Raw genomic sequence first — 24,776 nt, 5'->3', positions numbered from 1 at the left:
CTCCCTGCCCCCACCGCGCCCCGCCTACCCCGGGGGCTCCCCGGCTCCCCGGGGCGCACGCCCACACCCTCGTCCCCCTCCAACCGGCCGCCCACGGCGCGGCGGGAGCGTGACCTTTTCAAAACGCACATCTGCGCGTGTCACTCTTGGTCATAACCTGCTAACAGGTGCGGGCCTGCAACTGGGGAACCGAGGTTCAGGCGACCACAGAGGCTAAGAGCCGACTCGCACGAGCGCCGCTCCCCAAGCGGCCGAGGCGCTGCGCGGTGTCCTCGCGGCCGGGCCTTGCTCCTCGTCCCGCGGTTCAGGCGGTGCGCGAAGTCCCTGCAGGCGGAGAAGCGGATCCCTCGCGGCTTAACGCACAGGACACGCCGGCCACCAGCCCCGCCAGCGAGGACGGCCCCTGGCGTGTGCTTCCTGAGCGCGCAGATGCGGCCGCTGGGGCTGGCGAGCGGACTCCCGTTTCGTTCGGTCTTGACTCTTGTAACCTCACGGAGCCGCGCGGGCTTGACGGCCACCGCGCCGGGCCGAGCGGATGGCTACCGCCGCCTCACACGCAGGGCCCCACGCGCACTGCCCTGTGGCCTCGCGCTCTCTGGCCGTCTTCCGCGGTGACCCCGGTGAAGAACTCTTCGGAAAAGGCCTGGGTAAAGCAGCCTCCTCACTGAACGCCCTGCAGCTCTGCTTAGTGTTTCAAGCAGCATTTAGGTGGAAGAGAGGAAACCTACCAGATTCAGACGCAGCCCCTTCTGTTTATGTTCAGAAAAAGCACATTCTTGCACTGAGAAAAACAGATCGTATTTAAAATGCAACCTAAGTATGACCCTATCTGAAAGTGGCACGAGGGTTAAACAGCCACACGCTCACCCACGTGTACTTACACACTAAGCCTCCCCAAAATCCTGTATGTTTTAAAAATTAAATGTAAACAATCTTTCTAAAAAGGAACAAGCTATATCATTCCAAGAGTGTGCTTTTTCTATTATGGATCTATGAATAATATCGAGAAGAAATGTCTAAATTGTATACTCACGTGCTTAAGCCATCGAATAAGAAACATTTAACAAAAAACAAACCTCTGCAGTCCACTCATAAACTATTCAAAAATCTACTTCGAATTAATATTTCTTTTGAAAGATAGTAAATAACTCACAAAAAAGAAATCTATTTTCAGCTCTCAATCTAAATAAAAAAGCGAATTAGCAATATTACATTTACAGAAAAGGCTGCCACAGAGCAAGCCGCCCAAATTATGGAATATGACTATGCCATTTATGAAATATGGAAGATAACTGATGCAGTAAGAAATAACTGTTATTCTGACTTAATCCACTAGGAGGCAAGGACAGTTATGTTTTCCTTTTGTGAATTTTATTCTCTTCTTGTGATTAAATGAGACAAAATCAGCCCAACTTGAAATCGATTAAGTGTCACATGTATACACTTCAGCTAAACCAATAAAAAACATAACAGATTTGTTTGTTAAATGCAACGTGGCAGATTTTTTTACCTTCGGCAACTTTAGGCCAGGAGAAAGCAATGATGGGACTATAAATAATCAGATCGCACCGCTCATACAGGCACCGAAAATATACACACTGTCGCCAGCACCTTTCTTGGGGTCACAAAAATATTACAAAGCCTGAAGAATACAGGCTTTGTGGCATGTAACGTGTGAGGTTTTTAAACTTCTGTATGTGATTCCGTCTGCCGAGTAATGAAAGGCATTGTGAGAGCTTTTATCGCCACCATTAATCACCAGCAGGACAGCATATAAGCGAAAACTATGCCGACTGCTCATTTTTCCATTAAGAGTCAGGATGGGGAGCAAGGAGGCCCCCAGGGGGAGGTCCTCTCAACTCCATTCTCCCATGTGCTGAGCTAAAAGACGTGCCAGATGTCAGAACGACTTACTGAAACATCCTGCAAACGACGAAGCGGCCAAACGCTGTCACAGAGGAAGGTCTCCACTGCTCAACCTAAAGAGCAGGACAAGTCTCCCGGATGAAAGGGCACCGGGCGCCCGCCGCCACACGTCCCCAGCATCCCAGGCGCTCCGGAACACGCTCATCTCCAGCATGAATATTCACCCCAACCCCTCCCAAAAACCAGGAACCTAAGTCCCCATACCGAAACCCTAGCACTTTAATTAAAGTCACAGTGTAATAAGCACACAGTGTAATGGTAAAAAACACCGTCGAAACAAAGTACTTTCTGCCAGTGAAATACCATATGTAGTTTTAAGAAAAGTAAGCTGTATAATTAATTACACTGGTTTCGTGCCAGTATTATTTTGGAAATTACAACTATCGCAACATTGTAACAGTTTTAATTGACTAAATAAACTAGTAAAGACGAAATACATGTAAACTCATAAATTTCTTTTTGGATGTAAGTGAGTACTGAATGAGGAAAGTTAAAACACTAAAATCGTTACAATCGCTTCTTGAAATGTCTGTGCTGGTCAATCACACATTTAATTGCTCTGCACTGAATGTCGATAAAGTGAGAATCGCAACGCACTTACGAAAGCCCTAACAATAAGCCGGTATGTTTCTATGGTGATGAACATTCAGACAAGACTGTGCCCGCTCATCTTGACCCCTGGAGGTATGTAAACAGCACTCGATACACTATGTCTCCACCCATCGGGAAAGCCTGGGAAAATTTTCCACATTCACAGAACATTTAAAATAAATATCAAACCATTGTTTTCATTTAACAAAAAGGGTCTCTCAGTAGCCTTAAGATAAGGTTTGCTCAGCATGACATCAAGACTGCACCAAGCATACACGCAGTCATCTGGGGAAGATGGATAGAAGCATTGATAAAGGACAGAAAATTAAGGCAGGTATCAATTATTTCAAACCATGAAAACACTACAAACAAGCATCTCTAGAGAGTGTCAAACATTCCCCTTTTTGCTCCCAGAGTAATTAAGAGTATGAACGAAATGGTTTTGGTCCCAAGTCAAAGAAAACAGCTTTCTAGAAAGCTTTCTTAAGTTCCATAGTGAAACGTTTTTTAATATTAACATTTTCTGCAGTCTATTATATTGAATGTAGTCTATACAAGATAGAAAAACTAAAACTTATTAAAACCTGACAGAAAGAAAGTATTTCAGGAAAAGTTAAAATCACTAACACCGCCGGTGCACTGCGCTGAGATATGCGTTGTATTCAAATTCGCGGGCAGAAATTTCTCACATTGGCTGAACAAAGATCCTCCAGACTATAAGTCAGTCAATTGATACAGCGAGTTTCCAACACGGAAATGAAAGAACTGAATTATAAAAACCTGCCGGGACTTCAGAGCGAACATTTTACCATGATTCTACATTTGGAAGAAACCTTTCTCAGTACACGGCATCCGGTCAGCCAGCAGGAGTTTCGCCCCTAGTCCCGTTCTTACGCTCCTCTGGGCATAAAGCTCACGGGGCAGAGGAGACGGGCCTGACCCGTGGCGAGCTCCTTGCAGCTGCCGCATGTGGCCCCCAAATCGTCACAACCGACTGAAAGGCAAACTTCATCGCGAACGAGGAGGCTCGCACCGGAAAAGTGAAACCATCTGCCTGTGGTCACCCTGTTGGATGGCTGTCAGCTCTTGGAGCCTGTGCCTTCCACCTCCCCACAGGACGGAAATAATACACAAGGACAAACTGCCGTGGAAATAGGGAGGTGAGGAGCTTAAAACACGCTTAAGACAAACCGACGATGTCAGTAAAGAAATCAAAGCAAAATACGTGAAAGCTTCTTTTCCTAGGACATTATCATTAAAATAGACTGTCGTGTTCATCATTTATGTACTTTTTTATTATGGTAAAATATACATAATAAAATGTACCATTTTAACCACTTTTAAGTGCACAGTTCAGGGGCATTTGGTACATTCCGCTGTGGTGCAGCTGTCACCTTCATCTTCCCAAACCGGAACCCTGCACCCATCACTCCCCTCTCCCCCCGCCCCCGGTACCCAGTCTACTTTCTGACTCTATGAACTTGACCGCTCCAAGTACCTCATGTAACCGGGATTGCACAGCATTAGTCATACTGTGTCTGACAGGTATATAATGCTCTCGAGGTTCACGCACATCGCAGCACGTGTCAGCCTTTCCTTCTCTGAGGCTGAGTAATATTCCACTGTACGTGCACACCACATATCGCGTGTCTACTTATTTACAATGCACTGATGGACACTTGGGTTGTTTCCAGCCTTTGGCTAGCGTAAACCACGCCGCCACGAAAATGGGAGCATAAATACCTGGGGAGCCTCGCTTTCCATTCGTTTGTGTATTCGCCCCGAAGCGGAATTGCTGGGTCACGTGGTGACACCGCCTGTGATCTCTGAGCAGCCACCACCCTGTTGTCCACACCCCCACACGATTTCACACTCTCACAGCAGCGCAGAAGGGCGCTGAGCACGCTGCATCCTCGCCAAGGCCTGTATTTTCTGGGTTGTTACCTTTTCCCCCCACATCTTAATGAGCGTGACGAAGTATCTCAGTGGTCTTGACTTGCAATTGCCTAGTGACTGGTGATGCTGAGGCCTTTCGTGTGCCTGTTGGCCCTGTGTGTACCTTCTCTGGAGAAGTGTCTATTCGGGTCCTTTGCTCCTTTTTTAATATTTGATAGAGTAAGTTCCATCACCCGTTCTTCAAAATTGCTCTGGCTGCTCTGGGCTCCCTGCATTTCCATCAGAATCACTACGTCCTTGTCACGTTCCATAAGATAACCTCTCGGAATTCTCATTAGAATTGCATCGACTCTAAAAGATAATTTGAGAACTGACATTTTCACCGTATGAAGAAATTCATAAACATAGAAATAGCTATGCACTTATTTAGGCCTTCTTTAATATCTTTCAATAAGATATTTTTGTTCCCATGTATTATTTCCATGAAGGCTTTACATATTATTTGTTGGATTTACTGCACTGCATCTTAGGCTGTCCTGCTATTGTAACAGGTACTGTAGTTAGATTTTGTTTGCTGCTATCATTTATTGATTTTCTATATAAAGCCTATTTCCATCTGCCTTGCTAAATTTTCTTATTTGAACTCCTAATTTACCTTTAGACTCTGCAGGGCGTTCCGGTGGCCAACCTCAGTTGCTGACGACATTCTCTGTCCATGCTCCCTCTTCTCCGGCTGCGCTGCCACAGCTGTGCTTACTCATGGCAGTGAAGGTACTGAGGCTGGCACCCCGACTTCAAAGAAAATACTTCCACTGTTTCTCCGTCACGTACCATGTGTAGGCGTGGGGCAGGTATTCCTTATCCAGTTACGAAGGTTCCCTTTAGTTTTCAGTCTGTTTTTTCATCATGAACGGTTGTTGACTTTACTGACTATGTTCTGTGCCCCTTTTGAGGTGCTCACTCAACTTTATTCTCATTAACAGGGTCCCCTAACAGGAATTATAATCACAGGTTTTCTCACGGTAAACCCTCCCTGCATCCCTGAAATAAGTGTTCTTGATGGGGACCTTTTGTGCTCAGGGCTGGGTTCGGCTCAGGACTTTCAGAGTCACAGGCATTCATGAACACGGTGACCTACGATGTCCCCTCCTCATGCTCTCCTCCTTGTCTGCCTGCAGCATCAAGAGTCTACTAGTCCCTCCCCTAAGGCTGTGAATGTCCCGTCTCCAAGATTCCGGACAAATCTGTATGAAATTGGAGTTATCTGCACTTTGAAGTGTGGTAGAAATGCCCTGGAAACTGTCTGCACTCGATTTTCTGTTTATCCGAATGAGTCAGTAGAACTTCCGCTTCTGGCATTATGAGGGTGAGATAGCCTTAATTCCTCCTGCCAAAGAACGTCTAAAATGCTGGATCAAATATTCTCAGGTCTCCCTGAAATCTGCTGTGTGTGTCTATTAGCTCTTCGAGTACATTGAATTCAGTACCTCTCAGGGCTGTCTTTTCCCAAATGTCTTGTCATCTGCTCCTCTTCATAGCTAAGGGTTTTTGTCCTGCTTCGTCCTCTACCATCTCCTGCCTCAGGTGACAGTGGATCCGGTTCTGGGTGTGGCGTCTCAGCAGCGTCCCCCATGGCGGCCTCTCGTAAGGACGGAGCTGACTCTCAAGCACCAGGACCACCTTCTCGCCCTGGGCCCAGAGCGGGTGCCGCTGCTGCTCTGATCGCGCCCCCCGACCCCGTCCCTTCCGCCCCTCACCGCCTTCAGCAGCACAGCCTCGTGGCTTTAATTTTTGTTAAAACCACGTCAAAGGAGAATTTGAAGAATCCGGATTGACTTAGGCCACTGAAAATGCTACAATTAATTTGAAAATAGACGCGGAACTGGGTAACACCCGATGGGACAGTAAAATGAAAAGGCCGGGCTACCCGTGCGTCGGGAGCAAACCGACTACACGTCTACCAGACGGGATTCACCCCGCACGGCTCTCGGCCTCCTGCGAGCTTCCTCCGCCCCTGCGGAGACGGAGATGGAAACGGGCGAAGCCGCTGCAGGCCCCCTCAGGGCCCGGACCCCGCCAGCGGGCCACCAGGACTCCTGCGCCAAATGTCGTCAAAGCTTGGACGACGTTTCCTGCACCAGGAAATTCACGAACGTGAAATGCACGATTAAAGTAAGGACATAAAGTATATGTACACGCTAATTATAATTACACAATAATCCAAGGACAAATGTTGACAGGCAATTTGAAATGATATAAAATACAACGTGGGGTTAATTGGCTTTCTCTAAAATTGTCTCAATTAAAATTAAAATATTAATGAAAAACTGATAGAAGTCAAGATACACAGGAAAATCAGCCCAAATCATCGGCCTCGCAAGTATGCGTCACACGAGCCGAGCGAGACAGGGCATCTCAGCCCGCAGCGTCCCGGCATCCAGACGCAGTCGGGAGGGACGCGTGCGCTCGTGGAAACCATTTTGGAACCGTGAGAAGGAATGTCTGAGCCCCGGACTGGGAAAGTCCTTCTTTAGACACACAAAGGCCGTGAAAGGCCGAAACGGCTACAAAGCTGGGGGCCGGGAGGAGAGGCTGGGCCCCACACTTGTCGACGAAACCCGAGCTCATTCAAGCAGGGACCACAAAGCCTCTCAGACCTGGAAAAAAGGTCAAAGGCTGCCCCAAATTAACAAATAACTGAGTCGCACTTCGTCCCTGATAAAAGGCCAGTAGAACTCACAGGAAGCGAGGAAGAGGGGCCAGGGACATGGGTTCAAGGTGCTGGGGTGAACACGTGAGCACGGCGCCCACGGGCCAGGTGAGTGAGCTGTGTGACGTGATGCGCCAAGTTTAAGCTGCGTATCGGCAAACACTTCAAAGCGATCAGAAGATTAACACCATGACGTGCTGAATAAATGACTTTATAGACAAATAAATATGAGTTTCAATGCCAAATAAATGTAAGATTTTAACAATCTCAGCTCCAGCCTCTCGGCGAGCCTTTCCCGCAGGTCTGTAGGAGCGGATCGCGCTTATGGAAAAGCTCTGTGGTCGGCATTAAATCCGACATTTAATTTTACTTTCAAATAAAGTTCATTTTAACCAAGGGTGTAGAGTTTTCAATTCTCCAAAAAAAAAATTTAGAAAAGAGACTCTAATTGACGATGACTATTTCTATAAAATTGCTTCACGAATATTGGAAGTATTAGGTCCAGTTTAATTAAAAGTACAATTACTTTAAAACCTAAACCTGGTGATTTTTTATTTCCTCCCTACCAAAACTTTTCCTCATTTAACAAAGAGCCCCGAATTATGAGACATTTGTTAGCAATTTAATCATCATATAAAATAAAGTTGGAAGTTTAGTTACCTATTAAACATAATACCTATTTTTTACAACCTATACCGGTATAAGATAAAACAATTCCGATTTCAAAAAGCAAATAAGGAAAGCTGGCCCTGTCTAGGCCACTATAACCGCTGATAGCGCTTTGCTATCACGTACTGCATAAAAAGTAATCCCACACAAATCCTCTTGGTGTTTCATTATCGAGTTCACGTAGCTGATACATGCGCACAGCTAATGATACCTGCTGCTCCCACTGGGTCCTGGGCGCCCAGCAAACAGATCGGGGGCAACCAACGGCCAGGGGAGAACGGCCAGCCCATTTCGCGGATGTGGACACCGAGACACGTGCCCGAAGTCCCAGGTCCACAAGGAGAAGACCCGGGCTTTAAGTCCAGGTCTTCTGAAAGCCAAAGCTCACAGCTCTGCCACTACGCTGTCGTGCAAACAGAGAGACAGTCTAGCCCTCCAGGGGACATCGCCCTGCCCTCGGAAAACGGAGACCGAGCTGGAGGTGCTGCGTAACAGTCCAACCCAAAGCGCCAGACCGTCACGAGGTGATGGGCGACTGAGTGATGTCTTTCGAACACACGGCTGCTCTTTCATGAAAAGAGATGTCCTGAAGTCACAGTGGATTCCCTCCACTACGCAGCGGCACTAAGAGCCGTGACAGAATTAACGTCACTTCACGAAGTAAACGACTTTCGTTCAAAATCTTTATAAACTCAAATAACTCTTAAATGGGATAAATGTACTTTTCCTCGCTATGACAGACACCGTGACGTCTCTGAGACCCTACGCGCCCAGCCGCCGCGCGCGAAACACTCTGGTCACGCCGTTACACCCCCGCCTGTACAGTGGAGGGACAGTTCCAAAGGGGCCCCCCGCATAACAGCACCCCAGAACCGAAAGTTTTGAAAATAATCCTTCTTATCCACGTCGTTTCAGTGCCAAAAGAAACGCGTGCTCCCAGCTGGGGGGGGTGGGGTGGGGAGGAATTCTATTAATAAGTTGCTGAATGATTTTTCTTCTCGAAGGTGTTGGAAAAATCAAATTAACACATAACAGTGGTCAGTGAGATATGACTCCATCTTCTGTAATAAACGAAGATCAAAACGCGACCCTGGGTGAAGTCCCCTGAAAGGCTCCCAGCGGGGGTCTTCCTTTCTGCCTGTGATTTCCTCTCGCCCACAAAAACATGCGAATATGCGCATGTGCCACTAACACTAAGCAGCACTTCCTTAATCACTCATTTCCAACAATTTATGGATGATCAGTGGCAAAAAACGAGCAAAAATAATGAAAGAACGCAATGAAAGCTGACTGAGGCCGGGCTGGACTTCCTTCTCGTTTCTGCATCTCTTTAAGATGGAGGCCTGACACAAATTAGCCACTGGGGGGAAAAAGTCATCTGGTCATAAAATACAGTACAGGGTCACTTTTATGTAAGTTTGCCAAAAGGGACATAAACCAGGACAATTTCAAACTGTGACACAGGAGAGGGACATATGAAAACAATCTTCGCTGCTCCTCCGTCGTGCTGACACGGTCCTCGGCTTTATGGACCCGCCGAGCACCAGCACCGAGCCCTTCGCTTCCACCTGGTCAGTCTAATTAATTAAGAAAGGAAGTTACCGCAAATTTTGTACTTTTTGCTTTTATTATCAAGCACTTCGTTTGAAGTTATAGGAGTTAACCTCTTAATCCCACAGACCGTGTGCTATGTTCTGGACGTTTGGGGATGTCTGCATGGTTTGGGTAATTGGTCAGGATGTTGCTGTCACTTATGTTAAATTTTATGCTATGATTTCAAATCAAAGATCGGCATTAAGGTGAGGCGCGAGATAAAGTTGCTGCCAGAAACAGCTTTAGTTTACGAATTCATCTGTCACCGGCGAGGTTTTTGCACTTGTGTTAAGTTGCTGAGTTGTTTCCCTCGTACCGTTTTCATTCAAAGTTAGATGTGGAAACATAACATGAAACAAACACATTCTTCACTCCGATTCCAACCCGGGCCGGGGGGTCAACCTCGGGGTTCACGAGGCGATCGGAAGCCATCTCCTGACACCACCCGGCCAGGGCGGCGGTCTCTCTGAGATGTGGAGAGAGAAAACGGCACAGCTAACTGGCAGCGTGATGAGGACGGCAGCACCGTGGGCCCGAGACCCCCGGATTCCGGTCGGCGGCTGAGCGAGCGAGGTAGAAACTGCAGAAACGGCATCTCTACCGCAAACAAGCACACGCCGCAGATGCCGCCGCCTCATCAGAGCTGAAACGTCAAGATGCGGGCGTGGGGTCAGGGTCAGACTCAGTGAACAGATACGAAGCTCCACACAATACATACTGGTGACGGCGGAATCATCCAAATTTGGTAAATATCTAATTGCTAATGGCAGGTTAGAGTTCCAAGATGAAAGCTGCCCTCTACCTAAAACAGACAGACAAACACGCTTTTTCGGAACCACGGACACCCTCCTTGCCCTGAGAGTCAGAGACCAGCCACAGCGAGGAGATGGTCTCATCAAAACAGAACGCAGGCCACGGTCAGGAGAAAGCCGCAAGGCCATTTGAGGCCCTTAAAAGGACAGGGCCAACCCCCCAGGCTTAAAATGGCCTGTTTGAATTAACATAGTGGTTTAATTAAAAACTAAGTAGAGAATTCTGCTTAATTTGATTTCCAATTCAAGCTCTGCATCCGCCCGTGGCTAGTGGCCAATTTCCGCATCTCGGCACAATATGCGAGGGGCTGTTTTAACATCGATGGCCCAGGGGAATCAATGGGAGGGTGGTGGGGCCATGTGCCACTTAGGGACTCCACCAGACTTAGACACAGTAAAACAGCACCAGGAGGGTGGCCAACGAATATAAATGGACTTTAACTTACCCATACTACAGGTTTGTCATTACTGGAATTATTGCTGGCTCTACCAATTAGAGGTGTTTTCCAAGCTCTTCACCATCGCTGGGACTAACGCGTCAAACGCAGCCAACGAGCAAAGCGCCTCCGAGGAATACACACGGAGACACGGACCTGCCGGCCGGCTGCGTGACACACGCTGTGACTCGGTGAAGCAGCAGACGGAGCGGCTGCGACACCACCGTGACATTCAGAACTGAAAACCTTAACGTTATTCAGAACCTGCCCAGTACATGCCCAGGATCTTACCCACAGAGGCAGCAGCCTGAAAGGCTCAAGTGTGTGTTCGCACAACTACTTTTAACGATACGATGCTAACGGCCCTTGGGACTTTCACGTAATTAATTTAAAACTGAAAGATAGGAATATTTTTAAATGGCATGTGTCATGACCACCTTAATCGTAAAGCTTTACGACACTTCTAAGGTCTAGACTGCACCTCGTCGTCAAGCAGATTTGATCCTGCTCCGGTCTGTGCCACCTCAGAATGGGAATCACGATTCGGAACCTTCAAGTGTCCTAAGGTAATACGTGAACGGTTAAGAGCCAAGCGCACTGTACTGAGCCCCACACAACAGCGGCAGCTTCTAGAACACCTAGCGGTCAGATGCCGTAAGCTCCAGGACCACGCTGGGTGACGACGGCTGACATGCACTGAGCTGAGCCCGGCTTCCTGAGCAGTCGCCTCTCATTCGTCCTCTAGGTAATAAAGGTGGCCATCGTCGCCATGCCCACTTTACAGAAAGGAAACCTCATGAAGTAAGAGCCCAGGCGGTCGGGCCAGCCCTCGGGCCCTGGGCCCCGGGTCCCCTCCCCGTCTCAGCTGGCCGCTCCCCAGCACACTCATTCCCTCCCCTCTCCCTGCTCCCTGCAACAGGACGAAGGGCAAGGTCACCAGTTCGGTGTCTGCCACCCCCGTTCATTCTGCTCCACGACGACCCAGGCCGGGCACGGGGTGACTGACGCCCTGAGCGCTGCCTTTCTGAACTCGTGGCCATGTCTGGGAAGTATTCGGATTGGTCCTGTTCCCCACAACCACTCACCACATCGGTCCCTCTGAGGTCACGAAACGGAGCGGGTGACCCTGAGGCATTCCGAGGCGAGGAACGCAGTCAAAGACGTGCTTAGGAAAGAACATTTCGATCGTGTATAAGAGACGAGAAGGAAAAAATCTGGAGGAAGCATGTCGTGTGAGCGTCGGTGCGAAAGGCCGGCAGGACCCTCTGACGTCCCGCCTCGAGCCAATGTCCCCTGAGACCTTCGTTTGCAGAGGGCACGCGAGAATACAGACGCGTCCCTGGGGTTTCGTGTCGGTTTTTTGTTTTTTTGTTTTAATTCTAGAGAAGGTAACTAATTCTGCTTCAATAAATTCAGCCAAGTTGCTTTTCTGGTTGGTTAGTTCACAAGGAGGGAGAAAAATAATTTGGAAGCGAGGGGTCTGTTCATATTGGTTTTTTGAAATAATCTATTTAAGTAATGACTAGATTCTGATGAGCAGCATAAGCTAGGTACCACCCAAGACACCGAGTGTGAAAATACATCCGCAGAGCTTTCCCGGCCGTGCAGCAGGAAGACACGGGGAGGGAGGGTTGGCATGTCCTGGAGCCCCTGCCCCCCGCCCCTCTTCACAGGGGCCGGGGACTCGACCGAGTCTGCCTGGTGGCGCCTCCACAAAACACGGGGCTCCTCCTATGTGACACGCCGTCCCTCGGAGACACAGTTAAACTCGGACACGTGTATTTGTCCCTAAGTGGACTCAAATAAAACAGGAGATGCAAAAATCCTTTGCGAAAGCCCTGCACCAGCTCGCTCTTGCCTAGGGCATAAAACCCGCGGACCTGGCCGACTCTGGGCCTCGGGCCCCAGACGCCAGCTCGCCCTGCAGCCTCGGGCCGGCCAGAACCCAGGCCTTTGCTCAGCCGCGCGCCACCAGCCGCACCGGCTCAGCCGCCCGCTCTCAGCTCAGGCGCAGGCCGGCTCCCCAGGAAGCCTTCCGGACCAGCAACCTGAGGCTCCCCACGGCCCCGCGCCCCTACAGCAGCTCGGCGTGTGCAAGGTCACCGTACCACGTGCGTGCCGCTCGTCGCATCTGACATCCCCCACGAAGCCTTCCGGACCGGCAACCCGAGGCTCCCCACGGCCCCGCGCCCCCCACAGCAGCTCGGCGTGTGCAAGGTCACCGCACCACGTGCGTGCCACTCGTCGTATCTCTGACATCCCCCTCGGGCGGCCTTGCAGGCAGGAGCCCCGTCTTTCCACTGCTGTCCCCAGCGAGCTCCTATGACAATAGCAATTACTGCGGAGCGAGCGCTTTATCACTGGCAGAGGAACGAACGCCCGTGGAAAGGCTCCAGAATGCCCCCAAATCTGTTCCTCGTGCGTCTCCGATGACGTCATTCCTTCTGATGCTCGTTGTCGTCGGCCCTCTGGGATGTCATCTTTGCCGTGTCATTCTCCCAGAAGCTCGGTCCCCTGGCTCCCAGGAAGTCACTCTGCCTCTGTCCTCCTGCTGGCAGATGGCACCCGTGCAGGAGTCTGCTCGTGGGGTCCCCGGCCAGCACTCGCCCACGGCCCCGTGCCCCTCCACCCGGCTGTCCTGGGCCAGCTCCCCACGGCGCTGACACGTGAAGGACGCGAGCACCAGGGCAGGGCACGAGCTCTGTGACCGGCCACGCGGGTGCTCGGGCCCCTGAAGAACACTTACTGTCTTTGGGCCCCAGTTTTCTCTTTATAAAAGGCGGGTCTGCACTGAGTCCCTTTCAGCAACAAAACTTCCCAGAGTTTCTTCAAGGAATGATGAACAGTCAAAGAGCTTTTTAAACCGAAACTATATAATTATTCACATGACATATGACTTAAATAAGTTAAGCACATCATCATAAAAAACAATTCCAATATATGAAACCAGCGTTCTCAACGTCAGACATGACTGCCAAACGCAGCCTTCCATTCTGATCTCGCTCCGTTTACTGAATACGAAACCGACTGTCAGTTGTCCCAGCTGCAGACTGTCAGAGCACAGAGTGATACCCCGAAAACAGAAAGGGGAGCCCAGGAAACATCACCTTCACCGTCACCTCTCGGAGGCTCCTTCACGGCACCCCTCAGAGGAGAAGTCTAGAATGCGCCGTACTACAGGTTTCAATGAGAAGAGAGGTTGAAATGTTAGACTAAACAATTTCATACCTGAGAACCCACAAAAGTTACGAAATAACAGGGGCGCACGCGTTTACAACCTCCCGTGCCCAACTTATTTAACGGGCGTCACAGTATTACTCAGCAATAAGATACAGTTACACTTTCACTATAAATTAAAAGGTGTAATGTGTCTGTAAATAAACTAACACCAGAATTCATTTCATCAAGTTTAAAAATCACCCAAAAAGTATTAGCTGCTTAAATCTTTGCATTATATTCGAAAACCTGACTCCGTTCCTTTCATTTTAAAAGGCTGTATTTGAGGACAGATAACGTCATCGCCACTTATCAAGACGCTCTTGCAAAAGCCCCGTGCTGCCTCCTTCTGACCCCGCCACCCCGGCTCAGGAGCGCAGTGTCCCGGTTCGCCTGGCCAGCTGACGGGGCACATCTGATTGTACGACACGCTGCATCCTGAAAACACCGCCGATGAAATCGCTTTTATGTAGACATATTTTAAGGTGTTTAGAACTTCGTGTCAAGCTTCAGACCAGAGGGGAGCGCCCGCGAACGAGGGGAGTAGCCGCTGAGCAGCAGGCGTGTGCACTGCACACGCGTGCGCAGCACAAAGCACTGAGTCCGCGATGGCTTCCTGCCCGTGGGCGGGCAGAGCAACTCCGTGCGCAGCATGACTAACGTCGCCGCCGTTAAATGAACTTCTCACATTCCAGTCCGACGGCTGCGCAAGCCGACTTTTTATACTTCGCCACGAATGGTAGTTACGCCTTCATTTAACTGATTTAATTCCGAAACACGGTTCACTCACCTTCTTCAGGCCAGCGAAACCTTCGGACTCCAGGAAGAAAAAGGCAAAGGGCATCAACACAAACAGGCAAAGGTTGGAGAAGAGAGAAGCGAGGTTCCACAGACCTACAGAGAGGGGACACGAGAAGACGGACGGGTTAGACACCGACGGGCCTCGTCGAAGAAGTCACTGCACTGATGCGTGGCGCAGTCAAAGAGAGACACTTTAACAGTACAAGTAAACATGAACTTGGGGCGTAGCCTGACAAATGAACTAAACTGAGAAATCAGACAGTAATCACCTATTTATTTAAATTTTGTGTAACTCTGTAACATGTATCTATTGGTAAAAAAGCCAATATAGAAATTATTTTCCTCGTGCCCTAAAAATAAATTCACTAAAGGTATGGCAGACGCAGAGATCCAAAGACACAGCCTCTTTAGACATATTGGCACCTGAATATTTAAATTAGAGCCAGTAGCATTTACTGAGCATTTAATAAATGCCAGATACTCTACTAAACATTTTACATGCATAATCTCATTTAATTTAAGCCTCATAAAAACCCTACAACTAATAATTAGCATTTATTGAGCCCTCATGTGCCAAGCGCTATTCCCGGTGACTCACAGATGCGATGCACACTCATTTGCTCTTTGCGGCAGCCGCGTGCCAGGCGGCAGAGCCTGCCGGTGGCAGCGCCGATCCCGCGACGTTTACAAAGCACCGCATCACAGGAGTCCTAGCGAGCGGCTCCCCGCGGGAGAGGGAAGGGAGAGGCAGGGAGCGCGCAGGACCTGACCCGTCTGGGGCACGTTCTGCAGTCCTTCCTAAAACCACGGTCAAAAGCAGCTAAGATGATAATGAGAACAGATTCGGAAGAAGCGAACTTTAGATGTGTCGTCGGGATAGTATTTGGCCCAGTATCTCACATTTTTAAAGATAAAACTCAAGAGTAAAACATAAAAACTATGCCAAGTATAAACTCGACGTACTACATGCAATTACATTCGATGCTTGTGAAATGGGCAGCTGATTCTTTCCACGCCCTCATCGATGCTGGCGCCACAGGAACGAGGACACGAAACCTGTGCGCTCCCAGAGCTTACGCTCCGGGCGTGCGGCTCTGCCGTGAGGTCACCGGGAACGACAGTGCACGCGTCCCCAGCTACACCACCGGTCACAAACGGTCACGAACTCACGTAGCTGTCCCAGCAGCGCCCGAGGCCCTCTCTGGACCGGCGTGGAGCGCGACGAAAAGAACGGTGCGCCCAGCACCTGTCCAGCCACCTGGGGGCCCCTTCCCTCGGGAGGTACAGCGACGTAGGTAACAGACTCGATTTACAGTTTCCTACCCAAAAATTTCGATAGATTTAATGAGTTTTACAACCTATTTAACTTAGCAGGAAATAAAATGTTTTACAATTTTTTTTAGAAAACGTCTTGCATGCTTCAGTGGAAAAACCTTAATTTGAACTTTTGAAAATACAAACTGTTCTCGAATACCTTCCCGCCTTGCCGCCTGTGCGCGCCTGAGCCCCTTCCCCACTGCGGGGGCCACGAGCACAGCCCGCTGTCTTCTCGAGCTCACAGCCTGTGCGCACGGAGCTGGTGGCCAAAGGCAGGCCCGGGTTCGAGCCCGTCTGCTTGTCCACGTGGCAGCCTTGAAAGTCACAGGTTCCCATCTACAGAGCAAGACCGAGGGCCTGGTCCACGGGTGGTGCTGAGAATTACGAAAATGATACACGGAGGACAATCGGCATATCTGTCACGCAAAAAGACGCATGTAAGACTTGTCACAGCCCAGAAGGCACCAACACACAACACTGCTGGCTGCGGTGCCCGCTGACCTCACTGTGAGTGACCCACATGCACTTCCGGCTTTTCCTCTTCTCTCCCTTCCGGGGGCGTCAGCTCGGTTTTTGTGGCCACGGCCTGCACGTGTCCGACAGCGCTGTCCCCTCCCCCAAGAGGTTCCGGGTATGGACAGGCACCATCCACGCGGCTCCTCGAGAACTGTACCTTACTAAGACTCGAGGGGCCTGGCCCACAGCTGTGCCCTCTAGGTCAAGTTCACAAACTCGGTCCACAGTCTTTGGCCTCGACTTTGACGGCTCAACATCATTTTATCACAGTTCCCAAGTGAAGTCACTGACAGATACGCAAGGTCCAACTATAATTAGTGTTACGTAAATTACTACATAATACCTTAGTATTCTTTATGGCTGGAGAACGATTGTTATATGTCGCTTTGCTCGGGCATGGTGGAAAACAAATGTCGGTTTTAAATCGTCTATGTTGAAAGGTAAAAGTTAGTATATTCAATTCACACGAAATAGTTTCAGTCCAATGAAATATCTCACAGGACTTCAAAATCTGTGAATAACAGTATCTACCATGTACTCAGTACCCAAAGTCGGGCAGCAGTCTGCATACTCTGGGGTACCACCCCGGCCCTGTGTCATGAGGCCCTAAAGTTCAGAATCATGCCCGGGGCCCAGGGCTCGGAACCAGCTCTGCTACTCTCCCGAATACGCTGCAGCATTTCGGGCAGCGCAGACTCACTCTGCCTGCTCTTTCCAGAGGCCTGTGCATTTTTTCGAAGCCTTTCTCTAGACCGAGGTTCCACGAGACACGCATCACGCTCCACGATGCTGGCTTCGGTGAAGAGCCAGGAAGCCTGAGCTGCATGGGCGAACGTTACTCTCTGCACGGCCGGATGTAAGCAAGGAAACGTGCGCTAAGTAAAAGCTCATGGGCCCAACTAGAAAAACAGAATTCTCGACTATCCGTGCAAAATGGAGGAAATCGCAACATGTATAAAAAGTAAAACTATCAATTTTACAAATGTATTGAGTTATAATTGACATAAATCATGCACGTAAAGTGTACAATTTCACCAATTCTGACGTAAGCATGCACCAGTGACGCCATCACCATAATCGAGATAATGAACGTATCCATCGCCGCTTCCTCGTGCCATTTATAATGGCCGCCTCCTGCCCCCACGCCGCTGCCCACTGCCCACCCATTCTGTGCTTCAGAAAAGAGCATCCTCCAGACTTTTACATAAACGGTACGTGTGACGTGCACTCTTGGTTTTCTCTGGCTTCTGTCCCCTAGAACAACTACTCTGAGATTTCCCAACATAGTGACGTGTATCAGTGTCTGTCCCTTTGTATGTATCAGCTTGAATCCGGTCACCAGATGCGGCCATTCACCGGCAAACAGCTCGCTGGGGAGTCCCCACCCTGTGCCCACTCCAACTAGAGCTGCGCCAAACTACTCTGAGATTTCCCAACATAGTGACGTGTATTAATGTCTGTCCTTTTGTATGTATCGGCTTGAATCCGGTCACCAGACGCGGCCATTCACCGGCGAACGGCTCGCTGGGGAAGTCCCCACCCTGTGCCCACTCCGACTAGAGCTGCGCCGCGCTCTCGCGTCCAAGCCTTCGCACGGCCACACGCGTTCACCCGTCGCGGGCGAGCACCTGGGCATGGCATGGCTGGGTCACACAGCAGGTGTGCGCTTGACGCATTTAAAAGCCACGTCGATGTTCCAGACTGGCAGCAGAGTGCAGATTCCAGACACATCTGGCCCAAAGCCGGGGTCCCCGCGACTCCGGCAGGCGCTCAGTGGAGTCTCGCTGTTGTGTTCGTTTGCATTTATTTCCCTAATGAAGAAGTGACGCCCTGGACATCTCTCCTTGAACTTCTTCGGTGACGTCTCTTTGACTCGGTTGTCACTGCTCGTTGACTGGGACGTCTGGGACTGAGTTTGGCAAGTTCCTTCTACGCTCCGAATACGAGTCTGTGACCCGGTGTGTGACCTGCCAGTCTGTGCACTGTCTTTTCCTCCCCTTAACAGTATCTTTCAAAGAACAAAATTTCTGGATTTTGAGAAAGTTCAATTTATCAATTTTTCCCTTTTACAGATCCTGCTTTAGCGATCTTACCCGAGAAGTTACAGTCTAGCCGAGTGTCACGAAGACTTCATCGTAAGTTTCCTTCCACATGGGCTACAGTTTTAGGATTTGCTTTTAGATCTATGATGGTTTCGCATTATTTTTTGTATATGGTGCCAGGTATAGACTGCAGTTCATTTTTTTGATTATCCAAATGTTCCGACACCATTTGTGAAAAAGAATACCTTTTTCCCACCAAATCGCCTTTGCACCTTTGTTGAAAGTAAATTGACAATACACGTGTGGATAATTCCTGATGGTCTATTCTCCTGATTTGATCTGTTTGTCTATCTTTACGCTGATACCACGTGGTCTCAATTACCATAGCTTCAAAACAGTCTCTGAGCCAAGTACTAAGGCCTCCAACTCTGTTCTCTTTCCAAGTTCTTTGAATTCCCATCTGAATTTTAGATCCATTTCCATTTCTACTGCCGGGATTTTGATCAGGATTGTGTTGACTCTACAGAGCGGTGTGAGGAGAGCTGACACCGGAACAGTGCCGTCCGCTAACCCGTGCACACTCCCTCCACGCATCACGGCACTCCCTCTCCTCAGCAGTAATCTATAGTTTACAGTACATAGTCCACACACCCCTAAGTAGTTCACGTTTTTGATGCTACTGTATATAATAAATGGCGCTGGTTCTTAAATCAATCTCCAATTTTTCACGGCTAGTATACAGAAACGCAACTGAGTTTTGTATATTGATCTTATATCCTGCAATCTTGCAAAATTCACTTATTGGTTCTAACAGCTTTTTTTATAACAAACCCCACCAGAATTTCTACATACACGATCGTATCGCCTGTTAACAGAGAGTCGTCATTTTCTCTCCCCAACCTGGATGTTCTTCGTTTTCTTAAAAACCACCAGAACAGTGGTGCCCAGAAGAGGTTCCCGATCTCGGGGAGAAAAGCGTTCGGTCTTCCACTGTTAAGCATGGTGTCACCTGCAGGGTTTTCAGAGACGCCCGTTATAGGATGAGAAAATGCCCTTCCGTGCCTAGTTGGCTCAGAGATTTTATCAGGAATGGACGCTGAATTTTGTCCAATGCTTTTTCTGCATATGTTGTGATGACCATATGTCTTTTTAGCATGTGAATATGGTAAATTACATTCATTGATTTTTTTCTAAAAGTCATGATGTATTATTCTTTTTATATATTGTTATATTTGATTTGCTAAAACTTTGCGTGTCTATGCTCATGAGGGATATTTGTCTGTAGCTTTCACATAATGTCATTCTGATTTTGGTACCAGGGTAATGCTGGCTTTGATGAGTCAGGAAGTATTTCCTCGTTTTTAATTTTCTGAAAGTCTGTGTAGAATGCCTATTATATCCTCCTTAAACATTTGGTAGAACTGACCTGAAGCCCTAGTGGCCGGAAGTTCTACCTGTGAGAACGTCTGTAACATTTCCCGGTCTGTGAGAGCTTCGATAATTCTCGCCTTTCGAATTCTTCCATTTCTCTAAGTCGTTGACTTTATTGGCATAAAGGTGTTCACGATACGCACTAATCATCCTTTGGGTAGATGTGGGATGTTTAGTGATGTCGCCTCTCATTCTTTATTGGAAATTGGTGTCTTCTTTTTGCTTATCAATTTTAATGATCTTCTCACCGATTTCCTCTATGTTTTCTGTTCTATTTCACTGATTTTTCCTTTTTTATTTCACATCTTCTTCTTACTCTGAATTCATTTGCTCTCCTTTTTCTAGTTTCTTAAGGTAGGAACTGTGCAAACTAATTTGAGACATTTTTCTTTTTCTAAAACAGGCATTTTAGTGCTATAAATATTTTGAAATGATTTTTTTCTATTTTTATTCAGTTCAAAGTACTTTCAAATTTCCCTTTCGATTTCTTGTTTTCCCTATGAGTTATTGTGAAATATATTATTTAGTTATCAAATACTTGAGGGGTTTTCCAGTATGTTCCTATCACTAATTTCCCGTTTAATTTCATCGTTAGAAAGCATCTCTTGGACGACTTAGATCCCTCTAAAAGTATGGTGGCCTGCTGTATAACATTTCAGGGTAGTACCTTGTTCCCAGTGTACTTAAACACAATGTGCACTCGCCTATCTGTGGGCAGTGTTCTAGTAAGTGCAAGTTAGGCCGAGCTGGCTTAGATGTTAGTTAAGTCTCCTACGTCCTTCATTTTTTCCTGTCTACTTGTTCTATTAATTATTGGAAAAGGGGTATAGATATATCTAAATATAATTGTGATTTTGACTATTAATCCTTTCATTTCTGTAAGTGTCTGCTTCATATCTTTAATAGCTGTTTGTTAGGTAGATAAATGTTTATTATCGTGTTATTTAGATGACCGAATCCTCATCATTACAAAATGGTCTTCTTTATTCCTTACCTTTTCTGATAATAAGACACTTTGCATGGTGTCTCCTGTTTCTCCTATGGCTGGTGACCTATCTGTGTGTCTCTATTTAAAGTAGGTTTCCTGTAGGCAGCATGTACCTGTGTCTTCCTTGTTCACTCAATCTGACAATCTCTGCCTTTTAGTTGGGGTGTTTAGACCGTTGATGTTCACTTCTTCGGCCAGGTTGAAATCTATCAACTTGCTCTTTGTTTTCTATTCATCTCATTGTTCTGTCTTCATTTTTTCTTCTTTTTCTGTGCTCCTTTGGATAAAATAGTTATGATTCCATTTTATTTCCTTCGTTTGCTTATTGACTATACCTCCCTGTCGAGCTATTTTAGGATTTTTTTAGGTTTATCATATCACTTCTAACTCATCACACGATCTGCCTTCAAGTGACATTACAACGCTCCACATTCAGCCTAAGAAACTTACAACAGCGTTTCTCCATTTCTCCCTTCCTGCTTTTGTACTATCGGTGTATGCGTTTTACTTACACTTTGTAGAACTCTTTCTGAACAACCAACCGTCTCTTAATGAGACTTACATAACAAGCGAGAGCTCTGTCACACCCCCGCAGATGGCCACTGCCAGGGAGCTGCCCTCCCGCTTCCGGTCTGGGCTTCGGCCTCCCACCAATCCGTCTCCCCCGAAGGGCCCGGGCTTTGCGGTGCGCATCTGCTGGCGAGGGGCGGCACCGTCCGTGCACCTGACACTGTCTGAGCCTCTCTGGATGGAGAACTAGCGTGGCAGGTTTTGTACTTGAGAAACGTTGCCTCGCTGTCATCTGGCTTTTTTATCCCCCATAAGAAATATGCTGGTTCATGTCGCTGTTCCTCGGTACTTTATGTGTCTTCTTCTCCGGATGCTTTTAAGATCTTCCTTTGTCACTGGTTCTGACCAATTTGATGACGTGTCTTGGTATAGTTTCTTGCACATAGTGCTGGTTGAGCTTCTTGGATCAGTGGATTTATAGGTTTCACCTAGTCTTGAAATTTTTCTGCCATTAATTTTTCAGATTTTTTTCTTAACCTTCCCTCCTACAGGAACATCATGTCACTGATGCCCCGGTCAGATTTTCTGCCACTTTTCTCTATGGGTGTTTCTCTTTGGGACAGTTTTCACTGTTATGTCTTCACGTTCACAAATCTCTTCTACAATGTCTTATCTGCATTTATCCCATCCAATATTTTTCACGTCAGACATTATAGGTTTCATGTCTAAAAGTTTGATTTGGTTCTTTTTTGTATTCTCCATGTCTCAATATGTTCAATATGTAGCTTCTGGAACACAGAGTTATAAAACGTGTTTTAATGTTCTTGTCTACTAACTGTGAACCTGCATCAGCTGTGAGGCAGTTTTAACTGATTTTTTCTCCTGGTTGTGGGTGGTACGATCCCACGCTGTACTCAGCTATGGACTCAAGGTAGGCAGCACAGACTCGCAAAGACATCCACACCTTAATCCCCAGCATCTGTGGACACACTACGTTACGTGGCGTATTAGTTTTCTAGGACAGCAGCACAAAAAGGATGGCTTTGAGCAACAGAAATTCACTCTCTCACAGTTCTAGAGGCTTAGAAGCCCAGAATCGAGCCGTCGTCAGGGCCACGCGCCTCCTGAAGGCTCCGGAGGAGGGCCTTCCTGTCCCTTCTGGTGATTGCTGCGATCCTTGGCAGTCCTAGGCAGTCCTAGATGCACCACTCCAGCCTCAGCCTTTGTCTTCACGGGCCTTCCCGGTGTGTCTGTGTCTCCATTTCGTCTTCTTATTAGGACACTAGTAACGGGATTAGGACCCACCCTAACCCAGTATGACCTCACCTTAACAATTATATCTGCGAAGAAATCATTTTCAAATAACGTCACATTCTGCGGTTCTCAGTAGACAAGAATTTGGGGGCTGAGGGGAGACACGATTCAACCCAGTATACATAGCCAAAAGGACTTTGCAAATATAATTAAGGTCATGAACCTTAATAAAGAGACAGGGAGATAGATCATCTTGGATCACTCAGGTGGGTCTTTAAGAGCTGAGAACGTTCTCCAGCTGGAGTCAGAGGTGCAGCACAAGAAGTCAGGAAGAAACTCAACCTACCCTTGCTGGAGGGTCACATGGAAAACATGAGGAAAGTGGCAGCAGCCTCCAAGGCAAAGGTGGGCACCCGACTGACAGCCAGCAAGGAAATGGGGGCGTCAGCTGTACAACCAACAAAGAACCAAGTTCGGCCCATCACCTGAATGAGTTTAGAAGCAGAGTCTCCCCAGAGACTCCAGGAAGGAATGCAACCCTGTGATACCTTCATTTCATGACCCTAAACAGAGACCTTTCATTTTTTCCCCCAAAAAGAGGATGTCAGTTTAATAAGATTATGGGACATGGTTAAACTGAGACCATGATAGCCATTAATTCTACCCCTCTGTATAAAACAATGCTTATTAAGCTTCTGATCAGTTTGTAAGACACTAAAACAGAACTGAACACCTGTACTTGCATGTTTGTGTGCACACGGACACACGAGCCTTCTTAATGCACGAAAACATCCTTTTGAACACATCCAACTTCAATAAAGCATTGAATGTACTACGGCTACTCTGCGTACCGTAATGTCCTCTAAGAAAACCAGGGACCCACACCACGGTGGAGGAAAGGCCTGGCTGGTAGATGTCTGAGTCTGTGGCACTTTACGTCTGAGCAGCCTGGGTCTGCGTCTGTCAGCTCCATGTGACCTAGAAAAGGGACTTCAACTCCGTGCATAAAATAGGCCATATCCTAACTCGTCGGGCTCTCGTGAAGAACGGGAGAAATAACACGCCACGTGGTGGACGACGCCGGTGCCTCTCCCGCCCTGTCGCAACCCAACACAAATGGTCCAAAAAGCTGAAAAATCCTAGTGCTCACCAGCAATGAGACCAGGGGAAGACAAAGGAAGTGATGGGAATTACAGCTAAAATTACCTCTCAACCAAGTTTTTCTTAAAGAATTATTCTCATTAATTACACCAAAAAAAGCTTATATGGCAAACATGTGACATTAAAAGTATATAAAAACAAGCAGTGACAAAAAGTACGCATAGAAAATAAATTGCAGAAAAATGCACCAAATTATGAACGATGTGAATGCAGTGAAATTATAGGTGATTTTTCTTCCTACTTTTCTACATACTCTAAGCTTTCATTAAGGGGCACATAAAGACCCTGAAAACCCACAAAACACACACTTAAGCCCCCTCGTGAAACTCAAAAGCCTCCACATCCCTGTGTCACAGGACACCCCAGAGAAAACACAGGGCAGAGGACACCAGGGCTGCGGTGGAGACGCCAGCTGGGCCCTCAGCCATGCCACGCCTTTGGTCCCCTTGGTCCCCTCGTCCCCCTGGGTGCACAATTCAAGTTCCAGCCTCAGTCGAGTGCCATGTCACCAAGTGGCAAGGCACTTCAGAGACTGCTCGCAGGCGGCTGCAGACAGGACTACAAACCCTTGGACGCGCAGAGTCCGCTGGGCGCTCCCTCACGGCAGGGGGACGGTTTACTCAGTTTTTGCAACTTGAAACAATCAACCATCATTTGCAGCACAAAAGGAGACTCTCTGCTGTTGTTGATCTATAAATATACATACTTCCAGAATTTCTCTTTCTGATCAGATGTGTCCTTTTCATGAATGAAAACCACAAATTCGAATTTTTCTCCGTAAGTAAAAAGACCTCAAATTCTGCCTTAGGCAAAAGCTCACACACCAGTAACGGAGCCTGCTCTGCCCGGCGCCGCGGGGAGAACCAAGGCGGCTGCGGAAAGCCGCGCCCCGCTGCGGACGCGCGG

The 24,776-nt window shown here is 48.0% G+C and overlaps 1 protein-coding gene across 1 annotated transcript in view; it reads right to left on the bottom strand.

Moving 5' to 3' along the window:
* The window catches only part of LMBR1 (limb development membrane protein 1), an 80,209-nt gene that overhangs the window by 40,392 nt on the left and 15,041 nt on the right, over window positions 1–24,776 (bottom strand). Inside the window, exon 5 of the mRNA XM_015587656.1 lies at window positions 14,641–14,744. Within this exon, the coding sequence (XP_015443142.1) occupies window positions 14,641–14,744 (104 nt within the window). The remainder of the gene's footprint in view (window positions 1–14,640; window positions 14,745–24,776) is intronic.

The sequence above is a fragment of the Pteropus alecto genome, unplaced genomic scaffold, assembly GCF_000325575.1.
Source record: "Pteropus alecto unplaced genomic scaffold, ASM32557v1 scaffold320, whole genome shotgun sequence".
Taxonomy (NCBI): domain Eukaryota; kingdom Metazoa; phylum Chordata; class Mammalia; order Chiroptera; family Pteropodidae; genus Pteropus; species Pteropus alecto.
The sequence above is the reverse complement of the archived record's forward strand: the minus strand, read 5'-3'. Positions and strand labels throughout refer to the sequence as shown.